Below are 16,573 nucleotides of genomic sequence, written 5' to 3' on the forward strand. Positions count from 1 at the left end.
CACAAATAGAAAGCGGGACAGAATACCAGCGCTTCACCAGATGCTCACTGATGATGTTACTGAGCATGGTTATGAAATGTCTGAGAACAAACATACCATCTCATCAAACAAACTTACTATTTGCGTATGTTGTGTTGACAGCATTTACAGAGAAGTTATAATTTCAAAGGGGCGAGCTGTCAGAAGATTCTTGGATTTTAGATCTCAGCAGAGCACACAAAAGCAATATTAATTCATGATTAGTGCATGTTTAATGTTTTGGTGGGTTTTTTTTTACAAGCATTAAAGTGTGTCTAATTTAAAAGTTTTATTGTATTGATTTTTTTTAGAGCTAGTCCAGATTATCAAGCTTACATGTTAACAAAATATGATCAAGGCCGTCTGTTTAGAAAAAAGGCAAGATTTGTTCAAACTGTCAAGGAGCGTTTATCCAGCCTGTACCTTTGGAAAAAAGACATTCATGATATAGAAGGTGGGAAAATTTGAATTATCATTCAGTTAAACAGTTGAATTGCATCAGTTTGTATGATAAAATGTTAACAGCTCACTTAAAAAAATTGTTAATTTGAATCGTTAAAAAAAATTGGTATGAAATGTAAGACTAGTTTGTTTATCCAATAAGACAAAGAGCACTCAGATCATGAGTGCTGGGATTTAATTGTCAGGTTGTAATCAAATTTATTATGGAACACTGGACAATAGATACTTATTTATACTAAAGGTACAATGTAATTTATATATGCAAATTTATATATTCAAATTAGTTTAGTTTGAAGATGGCACTGCAAATTGAGAAAGTGATTAAAACTGCAGCCCAAATCCTGAACTTTAAGAATAGTGGCTGGAGTACAAATACAAACAAGTTTATAAGAACCTTTGCATAACAGTGACTTGGTTTTAACTGGCATACTGTGTCCAATTCTGGACCCTGAACTTCAGGTAGAATGCAAACACTTTAGAGCAACTGCAGAAAAGATTTAAGCAAATAGTTTCCAGGGGTGAGGAATTTCAGTTACCAGGATACAAGCTGGTGATGTTCTCTCTTTATAAAGAAAAGTTCAAGGGAAGATTTGGTAAATATTTTCAAAATCATGAGGAATCTGGAAAGTACTGAAGATCAAACTAGCCTTGTGCATATCCACAGATCCCTGAAGATGGGGCAAGTAGAGAAGGTGATTAAGAAGGCAGTTGGGATGCAATCCTTTATTAGCTGAGGCTCGTATACAAGAGCAAGGATGTTATACTGGAACTGTACAAAACAGTGTTTAGGTTATAACTGCAGTGCTGTATGCATTTCTGGTCACCACATTGTAGGAAGGATGTGGCTTAGCTCGGGAGGGTGCAAAGGAGATTTACTAGGATGCTGTGTGGGATGGAGAGTCTTGAGCTATGAGGAAGCATTGGATAGTTTGGGGTTGTTTTCCTTGGAGTAGCAGGGGACCTGGAAGAGGTACTGAAGATTATGAAAGACAGAGATAGACTGGATAAGGAGGCATTTATTCTGTTGGTAGAGAGGTTAATAACCAGAGGCCAAATATTTAACGTACAAAGTAGAAGGCAAAGAAGAGTTAGAATCATAGAATCATAGAGATGTACAGCATGGAAACAGACCCTTCAGCCCAACCCGTCCATGCCGACTAGATATCCCAACCCAATCTAGTCCCACCTGTCAGCACCCGGCCCATATCCCTCCAAACCTTTCCTATTCATATACCCATCCAGATGCCTTTTAAATGATGTAATTGTTCCAGCCTCCAACACTTTCTCTGGCAGCTCATTCATTACACGTACCACCCTTTGAGTAAAAAGTTGCCCCTTAGGTCTCTTTTATGTCTTTCCTCCTCACCCTAAACCTATGCCCTCTAGTTCTGGACTACCCCACCCCAGGGAAAACACTTTGTCTATTTATCCTATTCATGCCCCCCATGATTTTATAAACCTCTATAAGGTAACCCCTCAGCCTCCGACGCTCCAGGTGTTTTCCCTATTCAACCTCTCTCCATAGCTCAAATCCTCCAATCCCGGCAACATTCTATTTAACCTTCTATGCATTCCTTCCAGAGCAATAACATCCTTCCTGTAATGTACTGACGAGAACTGTACAGAGCACTCCAGCTGAGGCCTTACCAGTGCCTTATATGGCATAGTGGTTAGTACTCAGTGACAGAGACCCTTGAGAATTCTTTTCACTCAGAGGGTGGTAAGAATCTGGAACACACTACCTGAAAGTGATTGAGTCAGAAAGTCTTGTAATATTTAAACAGTATTTAGGTATTCACTTGTGTTACCATAGCCTTCAGTGTGAGGGGCCAAGATCTGGAAAATGGGATGAGTATAATCAGTTCTTTGTTGACCGGTCAGAAATGATGGGCTGAATGCCCCAGTCTATGCTGTAAACATCTGAGTCTGAGTAATCAAGAAGACTAATGGGATGCTAACTTTTATCATTAGATGATTTGAACATAAAAGTAAGGATGCTGTGCTTCTGTGAGCTTGGTGAGACCATATCTTGAATACTGCATGCAGTTTGGTCTCCTTCAGGAGATATGTAAGTGGTTTGGAGGCAGTTCAGGCAAGCTTTACTGAATTGATATCTGCTGCAGGTTGCCTTAATAGAAAAGAGTAGACAGAGTTTCAAAAACCAAAGTGGTATTTAATTGATATTTATAAGATTCTGAATGATCTTGACAAAGTGGATGGAGAAATGATGTCTACTCTTGTGGTGAGAACATATTGGGGACATTATTTTAAATCAGCAGTTGCTCTTTTAAGGAGATGAGCATTTTTTTCTTTCAGAGGCTTTCGCAACTTTCAACCTCTCTTTCTCAGAAAATGGTGGAGGCAATGCCATTGAATATTTTAAATGTAGAGTTGGCTCTTGTTAAATATGGGAATTGAAGGTTATTGGGGATAGATAGGATTAAGGAATTTGGAATGCCAACAAATAAGCCATAATTGTATTGAATGGTGCCCTAAAGGCTTTGTGGGTCTCCCTACAGCACATTGACTGCAGCAATTCAAGAAGGTAGCTTGTTATCACCTTCTCAAGGTCAACTAGGAACATGTAATAAATGCTGGCCCAGCCAGCTACACATATGTACCCTGAATTTTAAAGAAACAGGCTTGAAAGGCTTAATTCATAAGCTTGTACACCTGGCTGTTGAAGCTAGGTCAATTGAAAATTTAAAACTGTGATCAATTGATTTTTGTTAGGAGAATGTATTCCCCAAGCATATGAAATCAAGGGAGGTAAATTGAATTGAGGTAAATGACACCCACTATGTAATGAATGACATAATAGGTTGAAAATGGCCTTCAACTGTTTCTGTATTCCTAGCTGGTTTTTAGACCATAGATGAAGGAGCAGAGTATCCCATTAGGCCCATCGAGCTTGCTCCAGTTAGCTCCTCCAGTGCTCCCTTCATTGAAATCATGGGCTGATCTGATAATTCCGAACTCCACTTTTCTACTTAATCCCTATGATCATTTACTGATTAGGAATGTCTGTGTCAGCTTTGAATATACTTAATGACCCAACCTTGACAATCCTCCGCAATAAAAAATTCTACAATTCATTAGTCTCTGAGAGAAAGAAATTCCTCCTCATTTTTGTCTTAAAATGGGTGACCTCAGACCTCCCCACAAGAGGAAATAAACTCTCTGCATCCACCCTAAGTAATTTTATATGTTTCAATGAGATCTCCTCTCATTGAATATTGAATTATTGAATTAATTTGATTTTTCTTTGTCTTACAGGCAAATTTGGCACTGGAATCCGATCTTACTTTTCCTTTCTTCGTTTTCTGGTTTTGTTGAATTTTGTGATATTTCTGTTAATGTTTGCTCTTGTCATACTTCCAACCATCATTTCAAAGACCAGACTTGTTAACACTACGTATGCTGACATTCCCTCCTCTGTAGTAGGTAATTAATCAAATGTATTAAACTTGTGATTGCAGATTTTATTTTTGGAAACTTGTCAAAAATTGTAGTGCTCATTAGACTCTTGATCCAATCAAAAAGGAACTCGATGAATCAGGTAGTATGCAAACTACTGAATTAGTACTTTCACCTTTTGCATACAGATGACATGTTGTTAGCTTCTTGTAGGACAGTGAAATTGATGACGATCATGTTATGATGCTTTGATGCTGCTGGGATCTTTCTCACTCCAATCTATTTTTTTCCAATTGTGACCCATGCCTTTAATTATTTTTCTTGTGTTGGTACAGCTGTTTTGCATACATGAACAGAAAAATCTATTCCTCATTTAAATCTATGCAGTATAATAACTATCCATCATGGGAATATTTCTGCAACAATGTTCTTAGGCTGATCCTTACCTTGCCTTTTTTGGCATATCTTGTTATCTGTTGTTTTGGTCAATACATCTTTGGTCTCTAGTTGGTAAAAAAAATTGCAATTTAAAAATTTTGGTCACTTGCAACAAATCAATGGTTTATCTATCCCCACGAGGATCCTCATTGATAGTATCAGAACCATTTTGTGTGAAGATGCTGACTCGTGTGGGGCCTTGGAATGATATTGGGATAAATGCTAGGCGGTGATGTGGCTAATGGTAATCAGAATGTGATAGGAAGGGATAGAGTTTACAAACATCAGAGTGAGCGAGCAAAGAAGGTCAGATTGGTAAACATGCCATCAAGATAGAATTACAGACTCTAATTGTGAATACATACAGCATGTGTAAAAGATTGATTAATTGGCAGCAGTAATTGAAATAAATAAGCGTGATATCACGGGGTGATGTTAAGGATCTTTTATTGGAGATGGTCATTGCCTTGCGTGACATGCATATTACTTGCACCTTGTCAGCCCAAACCTGCATTTGGACGTGGACTACTTTGATATCTGAGGGGTCATGAATGGTGCCCTTTTGAACATTTGCAGTCCATATGTTATAAATATATCCGTAATGCTATTTGGGAGTTCCAGGATTCAGATCCAGGAATAGTAAAGTCATGGCAATATAGTTCACAGGGTGTTGCATGGCTTGGAAGGAAACTTGCTGGTGGGTGGTATTCTCAGGTTTGTGCTGCCCTGTTTGTCTGGGTGTTTCAGGTCACATTTTTGAAAGATGCTGAAGGTTTTAAAGAACCTGATGATTTGTTAATGCATATCTTGTAGGCACTGCACATCAGTAAGGGAAGGAGTGAATATTCAAGTTATTCGACGGAGTGCCTGTCAAATGAGGTACTTTGTTCCTGAAATTGCTGAGTTGGAGTATTACTCATCAGGCAGTTGGAGAATATTCCATCACATTCTTGACTTGTAAATGATGATCCAAGTTTTAAGGAGTCAGGAGTTGTGTTATTCACTGATTTATTCCTAGCTTCTGACCTGTTCTTATGTATATGGTCACAGTATTTGTATCGTTGGTCCAGCTCGGTTTCTGGTTAGTAGTAACCCCCAGAATGCTGATGGTAAAGGATTCCGAGATAGTTATACCTTTAAACATTAAGAAGAGATTATTTGATTCACTCTTGTATAAGATGATTTTTGTATGTCACTAGTTTGTCACAGTTGTTACTTGCCAATTATCAGCCTAAGCTAGAATGTTGTCCAGGTCATCATCGCACAGAAATTCCTTCAGAATCTGAGGAATTGCAAATGATACTGGACCTTGCAATTATCAGCGAACATCCCCCTTCTCACCTTACGATGGAGGAAGGTCTTTGATGAATTAGCTGAAGATAGTTGGGCCTGAATCATTATCCTGAGGAACTCCTATTGAAATGTCTTGGAGCTGACAAGGTTGACCTCCAAAAATCACAACTATCTTCCTTTGTGCTTGGTATTAATTCAACAAGCAGAGATTTCCCCCTGATTTCCATTTACTCCAGTTTTACTAGGGCTCCGTGGTATCACACTTGGTTATATGTGGCCTTGATGTTAAGGATAGAGACTTTCACCTTGAATTCAACTTCTTTGTCCATGCTTTGACTGGAATTGGATGTAATGGTATTCCAATTGAGTAAAGGTAACTGTAAAGACATGAGGGAGGAGCTGGCAGGGAAGATGGTGGAATAGCAATGGCAGGGGTTTTTGGGGGTAGCTTGGGAGGTAGCAGAAATTCATTCTAAGGAAGAAGCAGCATACTAAATGGAGGACAAGACAACCATGGCTGACATGTAAAGTCAGAGACAACATAAAAGCTAAATAAAAAGCATACCATGTGGTGAAAATTAGAGGGAAACCAGAGGACTGGGAGGCCTTCAAAAACAAGCAGAAGTTGACTGAGAAAGCATTATGGGGGAAAAGATGAAATATGAGGATAAGACAGCTAGTATTGAAAAGGAGTTTGCATATGGTTTTTCTGCATATATAAAATGTAAGAAAGAGGCAAGAATGGACTTTGGACTGCTGGAAACTTAAGATGGAGAAGTAATAATGGGGAAAAAAGAAATAGAGAAACTGAATAGGCGCTTTGCATTAGTCTTTACAGTGGAAGTAGCAGTATATCAGAATTTCAAGAGAGCAAGGGGGCAGAGATAAGTGGAGTGGCCATCACTAAGAAGAAAGTGTTGAGGAAGCTGAAAGGTCTGAAGGCAGTTAAATCACTGAGAGCAGATGGACTGCATCCCATAGTTCTGAAGGAGAAAGTGGAGGAGATTTTGGAGGCATTGGTGATGATCTTTCAGGAATTACTGGAGATAGGGACAGAGCCAGAGGACTGGAAAATGGATAATGTAACACCCTTGTTTAAAAAGGGAGGAAGGCAGAAGACAGGAAATTATTAGCCAGTTAGCCTGACCTCAGTGGTTGGTACGGTTTTTTGTGGAGTCCTTGGAAGTGCAAGGTAAAGTAGAGCAGTATCAGTACAGCTTTATCAAGGGGAAGTCAGACCTGACAAACCTGTTAGAATTCTTTGAGGAGGTGACAAGCAAGTTAAACAAAGGAGAGCCAGTGGACATGATATATCTGGATTTCCAGAAGGCTTTTGACAAGCCGCCGCAAATGCTGCTGTTAAATAAATTAAGCGGCCATGGTGTTAGGAGCAAGGTACTGGGGTGAATAGAGGATTAACTGGCAGAAGGCAGAGATTCGGGGTAAAGGGTTCGGTCTCAGAATGGCAGCAGTGATGAGTAGGGGATTACAACTATTCACAATATACATTGTGATAGGTGCTTAAGCTAGGACAAATGTTCGGCACAACATCGTGGGCCGAAGGGCCTGTTCTGTGCTGTATTGTTCTATGTTCTATGTACTAGTCTTGATGAAGGAGCTGAGGGCATTGTTGCTAAGTTTGCATATGACACAAAGATAGGTAGAGGGACAGATAGTATTGACGAAGTGGGTTGGCTGCAGAAGGACTTGGACGGGTGAGGAGAATGTCTATGTGGAGTTTGCACATTCTTTCTGTGTCTACATGGGTTTCTTTTGGGTGCTCCAGTTTCCTCCTACAGTCCAAAGATGTGCAGGTTAGATGGATTGACCATGCTAAATTGCCCCCCAGGGATGAGTAGGTTAGGTGGATTGTCCTTGGGAAATGCAGGGTTATAGGGATAGGGTAAGGGGATGGGATGCTCTTCAAAGGGTTTATGTGGACTTGATGGGCCAAATGGCCTGCATTCACACTGTATGGATTCTAATTCTAAACAAAGTGGGCAAAGAAAAGGCAGGTTGGAATACAAAATAAAAAAGTATGAGGAAGTGTACTTGTTGGGAAGAATAGAGGTGTGGACTATTGTCTAAATGGGGAAAGGTTTTGGGAATCTGAAGCACAGAGGGACATGATTCTCTTAAGGTTCAGTTGATAATTAGGAAGGCATATGAAATATTAGTATACATTTCAAGAGGGCTAGAATACAAAAGCAAGGATGTAGCATTGAGGCTGAACTAGGTTCTGGTCAGACCCCATTTGGAATACTCTGGGAGGTTTGGGCTCCATAATTAAGGAATGATGTGCTGTTCTTGGAGGGGTCCAAAGGATGATCCAGGAGAAGAAGGGCTTCTCATTTGAGGAGTTGTTGAGGACTCTGGAAATGTACTTATGGAGTTTCGAGGGATGAAGGGGAATCTAATTGAAACTTATAGAATACTTAAAGGTCTGAATAGTGGATGTTGAGATTAGTAGGGGAGATTAGGCCCTGAGGGAGCAGCCACAGAGTGAAGGGACAACCCTTTAGAACAGAAATGAGGAGGAATTTCTTCAGCCAAAGGGTGGTGAATCTGTTGAACTCATTGCTCCAGAGGGTTGTGGAGGCCAAATTATTGAGTGTACTTAAGATAACGTAGTTCTTTGAAAGGTTCTTGATTAATAAGGGGATCAAGCATTACGGGTGGAAGTCAGGAGAAAGGAGTTGAGAATTATATTCGCTATGATTGAATTGTGGAGCAGACTTAATGGGCCGAATAGGCTAATTCTGCTCCTATGTCTTATGGTCTTACCTCAAAGGCAATAAGTGCTGGCCCAGCCAGTGATGCACACGTCGCAAGACTGAATTTAAAAAATGAGCTGTTTCATGAATCTTCATGCAGTCTGCAATCAATGTTGAGGACTCCCAAGGCTACTTGCTCCTAAGTATATGCAGCTGTGATGTCCCCTTTGGTAGGCTTTTACAATTGATGGGACAAGACATACCTGGGGATAGTGATGGTTGGATCTAGGTTTTCCAGGTGATCACAAAGTTAAATTCCTTTTGTCAGACTTTGTGGTTATTAGGTACTGTTGAATGAATTGCTTAAACTTTAGAGGTTGTCAAAATTCCATCGCATTGCTATAGCTCTGGATCCATGTGTAGATTAGACCAGGTGAGGATTTTATTTAAAAATTCATTTTTGTGGGATGTGGGTGTCGCTGGCTGGCCAATATTTATTGTCCACTCCTTGTTGCCCTTGAGAATGTGGTGTTGAGCTGCCTTCTTGAATCGCTGCAGTCCACCTGCTGTGGGTTGTCCCACAATGCCATGAGGCAGGGAATTCCAGGATTTTGACCCAATGACAGTGAAGGAACTTATATTTATAAGTCAGGGTAATGAGTGGCTTTGATGTGAACTTGAAGGTGGTGGTGTTTCCATGTATCTGCTCCCCTTGTCTTTCTAGATGAAAGTGGTTGTGGGTTTGAAAGGTGCTGTCTAACGATCTTTGGTGAGTTTCTGCAGTGTATCTTGTAAGTCGTGCACACTGCTGCTACTGAGTGTCGGTAGTGGTAGAAGTGGATGGTTGTGAATATAGTGCCAATCGAGTATGCTACTTTGTCTCGGATGGTGTCAAGTTTCTTGACTGTTGTTGGAGCTGCACCCACCCAGGCAAGTTTCAGCTGCCTTTCCCCTAGGGAAACCAGATGGGTTTTTACAACAATTGAGGATGGTTTCATGGTCATTATTAAATCCAAATTTATTGAATTCACATTTCTCTGTCAGCCATGTGGATATGCTCAAGCTGTATTGTGGGTGCGTGGAATACTCATCCAGTGACATCATCACTTTGCTGATTCTCCTGCATTACCCCAATATACAGAATGGTGATGGCAAGGCATTTAGAAAATCTTAGGCACATATAAGTTCACTTAAATTTTTAATTGGTAATGAGTTGAAGAGTTATGTGGAGAAGGCAGGAAAATGGGGGTGAGGAACATATCAGCCACGATCAAATGGTGGAGCAGCCTCGATGGGCCAAATGGCTAACTTCGATCCTATATCTTATGAACTTATGAACAATCAGGCATGGTTTTATGAAAGGGAAATCATAGTTTGCAAACTTATTTCAGTGCTTTGAGGAAGTAAAAAGGAAGGGGGAAATCAAGGGGAACCTGCCTGCATAGTTTTTAACTTTGTCCCACACACTTCTGAGAGAACAAAAAAAAATTATTCATCTCTGTCCCTGTAAGTTACAGAGGGACATAGGTAAGCTGCAGAGTTGGACTGAGAGGTGGCAAATGGAGTTTAATGTGGAAACGTGTGGGGTAATTCATTTTGGAAGCGGTAACAGGAATAGAGTACTGGGTTAATAGTAAGACTCCTGGTAGTGTAGATGAGCAGAGAGATCGCAATGTCCATGTACATAGATCCCTGAAAGTTGCCACCCAGGTTGATAGGGTTATTTAGAAGGCATACGGTGTGTTAGCTTTTATTAGTAAAGGGATTGAGTTTCAGAGTCACGAGGTCATGCTGCAGCTGTACAAAACTCTGGTGTGGCCACTCTTGGAGTATTGCGTACAGTTCTGGTCACCGCATTATAGGAAGAATGTGAAACCTTTGGAAAGGATGCAGAGGAGATGTACTTGGATATTGCCTGGTATGGAGGGAAGGTCTTATGAGGAAAGGTTGAGGGACTTGAGGCTGTTTTGTTAGAGAGAAGAAGGTTGAGAGGTGACTTAATAGAGACATATCAGATAATCAAAGGGTTAGATAGGGTGGACAGGGAGAGCCTTATTCGTCAGATTGTGATGGCTAACACGAGGGAACATCACTTTAAATTGAGGGGCAATACATGTACAACAGATGTCAGAAGTAGTTTCTTTACTCAGAGTGTAGTAGTGGCATGGAACACCCTGCCTGTAACAGTAGTAGACTTTAACGACATTTAAATGGTCATTGAATAGGCATACGGATGAGAATGGAATAGTGTAGATTGGATGGATTTCAGATTGGTTTCACAGGTCAGCGCAATATCAGGGACCAAAGGGCCTGTACTGCATTGTAATGTCCTATGTTCTGTGATTTAAAGAGCACCACCAAATTTTAAAACCGGTTCCCCAGTTCTGTATTCATCCACAAGACTAAACATCCATTCCATGTCCACCTTGTCAAGGTTTCCCAATTCAAACTGAGAAGAATTTTGATGAGAGATAGGCAGGCAAGTGAAATGAAGGCTACAATCAGATCAACCATGATCTCATCCAATAGTGGAGCAGTCTATTCCTGCTTATATTTGCTATGATCTTATAACTTAAAATTAAACTGATACCAATGTACTAACAGCTAGTTTCTTTTATTATTTCATGAGTTGTGGGTATTACTGTCAAAGGCAGCATTTGTTTCCCATTTCCAATTGCCCTTAGGCTGAGCAGCTTACTATGTCATTTCAGAAGGCGGTTAAAAACTGTCATTGGATACAGAGTCAAGGCAGCCAAACTAAGAAAGAATGACAATGAATTAGGGAAGGGAAGAAATTGCAGAGATTTTTGCTTCATCTTTTAGCCACTGGTGAAATTCTAGAGGACTGGAGCGTGGATAATGTTTTTCCACTATTGAACAAAATTAAGCCAGGGAACTACAAGCCTGTGAGCCTTAAATCAGTGGTAGGCAAATTGTTGGAGAGCATACGAAGGAACAGCATTAACCAACATTTGGATAGTCAAGGTTTGATTAGGGATAGTCGTGGAAAGTCATGTCCTTACAAATCTTTGAGTATTTCAAAGAGGTAACCAAGAAGATAGGTGAGAGTTGGGTTGTGAATATAGTCTATATGGACTTTAGTGAGACCTGTGACAAGTTCCCACATGGCTGGCTGGTCATGAAGGTTAGTTGCGTGGGACCCAGAGAGAGCTAGCTAATTGGATTCAAAATTGGCTTGATAGAGGGCGGCACGGTGGCACAGTGGTTAACACTGCTGCCTCACAGCGCCTGTAGACCCGGGTTCAATTCCCGACTCAGGCGACTGACTGTGTGGAGTTTGCACGTTCTCCCCGTGTCTGCGTGGGTTTCCTCCGGGTGCTCCGGTTTCCTCCCACAGTCCAAAGATGTGCGGGTCAGGTGAATTGGCCAAGCTAAATTGCCCGTAGTGTTAGGTAAGGGGTAAATGTAGGGGTATGGGTGGGTTGCTCTTTGGCGGGTCGGTGTGGACTTGTTGGGCCGTAGGGCCTGTTTCCACACTGTAAGTCTAATCTAAAAGCAAAGGGTGATGGTTAGTCCTTGGACTGGAGGCCTGTGACTATTGGTGTGCCACAGGGGTCGGTGCTGGGACCTTTGTTATTTGTTATTTACGTAAATGATCTGGATGTCAATGTATAATCCATGGTTAGTAAGTTTGCAGATGATATAGCATTAGGAAGTATCATTGATAGCGAGGAAGGTTCTCAGAAATTGCAGATCTGGAGATGCCAGTGTTGGACTGGGGTGTACAAAGTTAAAAATCACACAACACTAGGTTATAGTCCAACAGGTTTAATTGGAAGCACACTAGCTTTCGGAGTGTCACTCCTTCATCAGGTGGTAGTCAAATGGGGAGTGTGCACTTATACAGAAATGGTAAGGTCCTGAGGAGTGTTGTGGTACAGGGGGATCTAGTAGTACAAGTACTGTCATAAGTAGACACAGTGGTAAAGAAGGAATTTAGCATGCTGGCCTTTATTGGTTGAGGCAATGAGAAGAGGAGTTGAGATTTTATGTTACAGTTGTATAAGTTGTTGGTGAGGCCACACTTGGTGTACTGTGTACAGTTTTGGTCACTCTGTTACAGAAAAGACATCGCTAAACTGGAAAGAGTGCAAAGAAAATATACGAGGATTTTTTCAGGACTAGGAGGCCTGAGTTATAGGAAGAGGTTGGCCAGGATAGACTTCACTCCTTGGAACGTAGGGGAATGACTGGTAACCTTCATGAGATGTATAGAATCATGAGGGGCATAGATACGATGAATCCATACCATCTTTTTCCCAGGGATGGGGAATTGAAAGCATTGGTTTCAGGTGAGGGGGAAAGATTTAAGAAAGACCTGAGGGGCAACTTCTTCAAGTAAAAAGTGAGGTCTGCAGATGCTGGAGATCAGAGCTGAAAATGTGTTGCTGGTTAAAGCACAGCAGGTTAGGCAGCATCCAAGGAACAGGATCCTGATGAAGGGCTCTGGCCTGAAACGTCGAATTTCCTGTTCCTTGGATGCTGCCTAACCTGCTGTGCTTTAACCAGCAACACATTTTCAGCAGGGCAATTTCTTCAGGCAGAGAGGGATGCATTTATAAACTGGGATGCCAGAGAACGTGGTTGAGGCAGATAGGATAGCTTCATTTTTAAAAAATTTGGATAGTACATGGATGGGAAGAGTTTAGAGGGATATGCGGACCAAATGCGGGCAGTTGGAACTAGCTGAGTGGGCACCATGGTGCCTGGAGCAGTTTAGACCAAAGGGCCTGTTTCCATGATCCTAACCAAGGACATTAGTGGGTAAAATAATTTTTCTGTGTAATTGATTCTTCTTTGGTCACTATTGCTAAGTTTAGTTTTTAATTCTGGCATTTATTAATTTAAATTAAATTCCACCACAGCATCTGATGTCAGGATTACGAGACCAATGATGTTACCAGATCACCGTTTCCCCAGCTAATGTGCTTTCTTTGCTTTAGGTTGAAATCTATATGAATGCCCCAATCCAAAAATTCTTATATTTTCACTTTCACGTTTTTCTTCCTTATATCTGATGCAAGCACAGAAAAATCATTTTTGAAGCTGAGGGTTGTTTTGAAATAATGGATAGGGTTATGCTTATTGTGGATGTTTCTAAAAAGTACTGTATATACAGGGTGCCCCACTACATCTGCAGGTCCAGTATCTGCGGTTTCAATTACCTATGGTTTACTGTGGCTCAAACACATTATAGGGAATATAATATCTATGCCCCTCATGATTTTATACATCTTCTGGAACCAGGAAACAGGGGTCTGCCAGGAAGGTACGTTTCTCATTTAAATGAATGGGATCACGTCTTTCTGCCGTTTCAGGCTTCCGTGGTAGGTCTTGGAATGTATACCCGCGGATCTGGGGGGAGGGGAAGGGAGCAAACGTACTCGAATAATAGTCAATCTCATGTAAAAGTAGACCTACTATTTTTGGCCAAATAACTTGGAATTTTCCATATATCTCGTGTAAAGCTTGACCCTAATTCTTCACAGATAACAGATCAAAATGGGTCAGTGTGCCTGCCATCACATCCTGCTTCAGCTTTCCAGTCTGCTGGTTGTTCCACTCTGCTCACGGTCTTCCAGTCCGCTGGCTGTTGTGTTCCGTTCTGGGTTTTCAGAATTACTATAATTCATTGTTTTGTTTTCTTTATTTGTTTGGAGATCAGTTAGGCTTCTGCTAACCATACAGTATGAATTTTGACGGGCATGAATTTCAGCCCCTCAAAATTAGTATTCATGTAATGGTCAACCCCATAAGTTTAACCTTAAAAAGTAGTCAAAACATTCAGCTATTACTCGAGTACATATGGTAGATTTTTTTCAAAGGTTTTTTTGTTCCTTATGGAATGTTGTCATCCCAGGCTAGGTCTGAAACAACCAGAAGCAGAAATGTTTGGAGAAACTCAACAGGTCTGGCAGAATCTATGAACAGAAAACAGCATTAATGTTTTGAGTCCAGTTACCCTTCATTTTTTCAAACTGTTAACTGTTTTCTCCTCACAGATATTGTCAGACCTGCTGAGTTTCTCCAAACATGATAACATCCCATAAGCAATAAAAAAATTTTGAAAAAATCTACCATATGTACTCGAGTAATAGTTGCATTTTTGACTACCTTTTAAAGTTAAATTTATGTGGTTGACCATTACATGAATACTAATATTGAGGGACTGAAAATCATGCCCATCAAAATTCATACTGTCTGAATGTGTGAGCTGCCCTCTTGATTTGGAGCTCCGTCATTGTCATCGGAACAAAATTCTGAAATTCTTGAGAAAACTTTTAACTCAGGTTGTGGATGAGGTTGTTGACTTGCTTGCTGAGCTGGTCAGTTTGGAGACGTTTCGTCACCATACTAAGTAACATCATCAGTGCACCTCTCGTGAAGTGTTAGTGTTCTGTCCAGCTTGCTATCTATGTGTGTCGGTTTGCTAAGGTAGGTAGTATCATTTCCAGTTTTATTTCTTAATGGTTAGTATATGGGGTCTAATCTACATTTTTGTTCATGGAGTTTTGGGTTGAGTACCAGGCCTCCAGGAATTCATGTGCCTGTCTTTGTTTGACTTGTCCTAGGTTGGTTACGTTGTCCCTGTTGAATTGGTGTCCTTCTTTGTCCATGTGAATGGGCTTAGGTGATTGTTGATCATGTCTCTTGGTAGCTAGTTGGTGTTCATACACCCTGTTGGCTAGTTTTCTTCCAGTTTGCCCTATGTAATGTTTGTGGTAGTCTTGACATGGTATTTTGTACAAAATGTTGCTTCTGTTAATTATGAGTATAAGGTCCTTTATATTCATCAGTAGCTGTTGATTTATGGGCTACCATGATACATAGGGACCAGAGTAGGCTGGTGGTCATTTTCAATTTGTTCTTGATGTATGGCAGGGTGACCAATGTATTTGGACATGTTATGTCTTCCTGTTGTGGTATGTTGTGTAGATACTGGCTGACTACGCTTTTTGAGTAGCCGTTGTTTTTGAAGACGCCATATAGGTGATGTTCTTCAGTTTTGTGTAGTTCAGGTGTTCTCAGTGCGTTGCGGCTCATTTGAACAGCGTTCTGATGCAGCTTCGTTTGTGGGTGTTAGGATGGTTGCTGTTGTAATTGAGTACTTGATCTGTGTGGGTGGCCTTCCTGTATACGCTTGTGTGGAGCTCACTGTTGGCCTTGTGTTCAACCATTACGAGCCGGAAGGGAAGTTGGTTGTTGTTCTCTTCCTTGGTGAATTTTACGCTGATGAGAATGTTATTTATGAATTACTAGGTTTCTCCCAGTTGGTAATGACAAAATTCTGGAACTCCCGGTCTAACAGCACTGTGGTTTTACTGGTACTCCAGCGAATGCAGCAGTTCAAGAAGGCAGCGTACCATTTTGGGCAGCACAGTGGCTCAGTGGTTAGCATGGCTGCCTCAGAGTACCAGGGTCCCAGGTTCAATTCCAGCCTCGAGCGACTGACTGTGTGGAGTTTGCACATTCTCCCCGTGTCTGCGTGGGTTTCCTCCGGGTGCTCCGGTTTCCTCCCACAATCCAAAGGTGTGCAAGTCAGGTGAATTGGCCATGCTAAATTTCTCATAGTGTTAGGTGCATTAGTCAGAATGGAAATTGGTCCGGGTGGGTTACTCTTCGGAGGGTCGGTGTGGACTGGTTGGGCCGAATGGCCTGTTTCCACACTGTAGAGATTCTAATCTAATCTAATCACATTATTAAAAGTTAATTAACATGTTTATGTTAGATTCTGTGAAACTGTAAGCAACAAATAAATGAGCATATATAAAACCTTGGATTAAATGCGAATGTCACAACCAAATTGCACGATCACCTTATTACATGTAAAAAAAAATCTAGTTCCTTTCCTATTTCCTGACTTCATAGAGTTGGCCAAAAAATCTAAGCATATAATGCGAGGGTCCAAAAATGATTAGTACATTTCTTGAGTTGTTACACAATTTGATTTTATTAATTTTCCTCTCTGAGGAAGCATCTTGTTTTGTAGCATTCACTTTCTTTGATACCTCTATGTGTTCTTAAGTACAAATTGTTGCAATTAACAATATTTCTTGGTGAAGTTTGGCCTTTCATTGGAAATCTTACCTTTTATTATGTTTCTTTTTCATAGCTCAAGAGTGCACAGTGTATGAACAGCCTAAAACCAAGCTTGTCCTTTTCTATAGTTACATGATCAATCTTTTCTCAGGAACAGTAAGTATTTTCAG

The 16,573-nt window shown here is 40.8% G+C and overlaps 1 protein-coding gene across 1 annotated transcript in view; it reads left to right on the forward strand.

Annotated features, from left to right (window-relative positions):
- Positions 1–16,573, forward strand: part of LOC132825310 (transmembrane channel-like protein 7) — a 104,508-nt gene that overhangs the window by 25,181 nt on the left and 62,754 nt on the right. The window contains exons 3-5 of the mRNA XM_060840417.1: positions 330–472; positions 3,757–3,924; positions 16,477–16,559. Of these exons, the coding sequence (XP_060696400.1) occupies positions 330–472; positions 3,757–3,924; positions 16,477–16,559 (394 nt within the window). The remainder of the gene's footprint in view (positions 1–329; positions 473–3,756; positions 3,925–16,476; positions 16,560–16,573) is intronic.

Source organism: Hemiscyllium ocellatum, chromosome 20 (assembly GCF_020745735.1).
Source record: "Hemiscyllium ocellatum isolate sHemOce1 chromosome 20, sHemOce1.pat.X.cur, whole genome shotgun sequence".
Taxonomy (NCBI): domain Eukaryota; kingdom Metazoa; phylum Chordata; class Chondrichthyes; order Orectolobiformes; family Hemiscylliidae; genus Hemiscyllium; species Hemiscyllium ocellatum.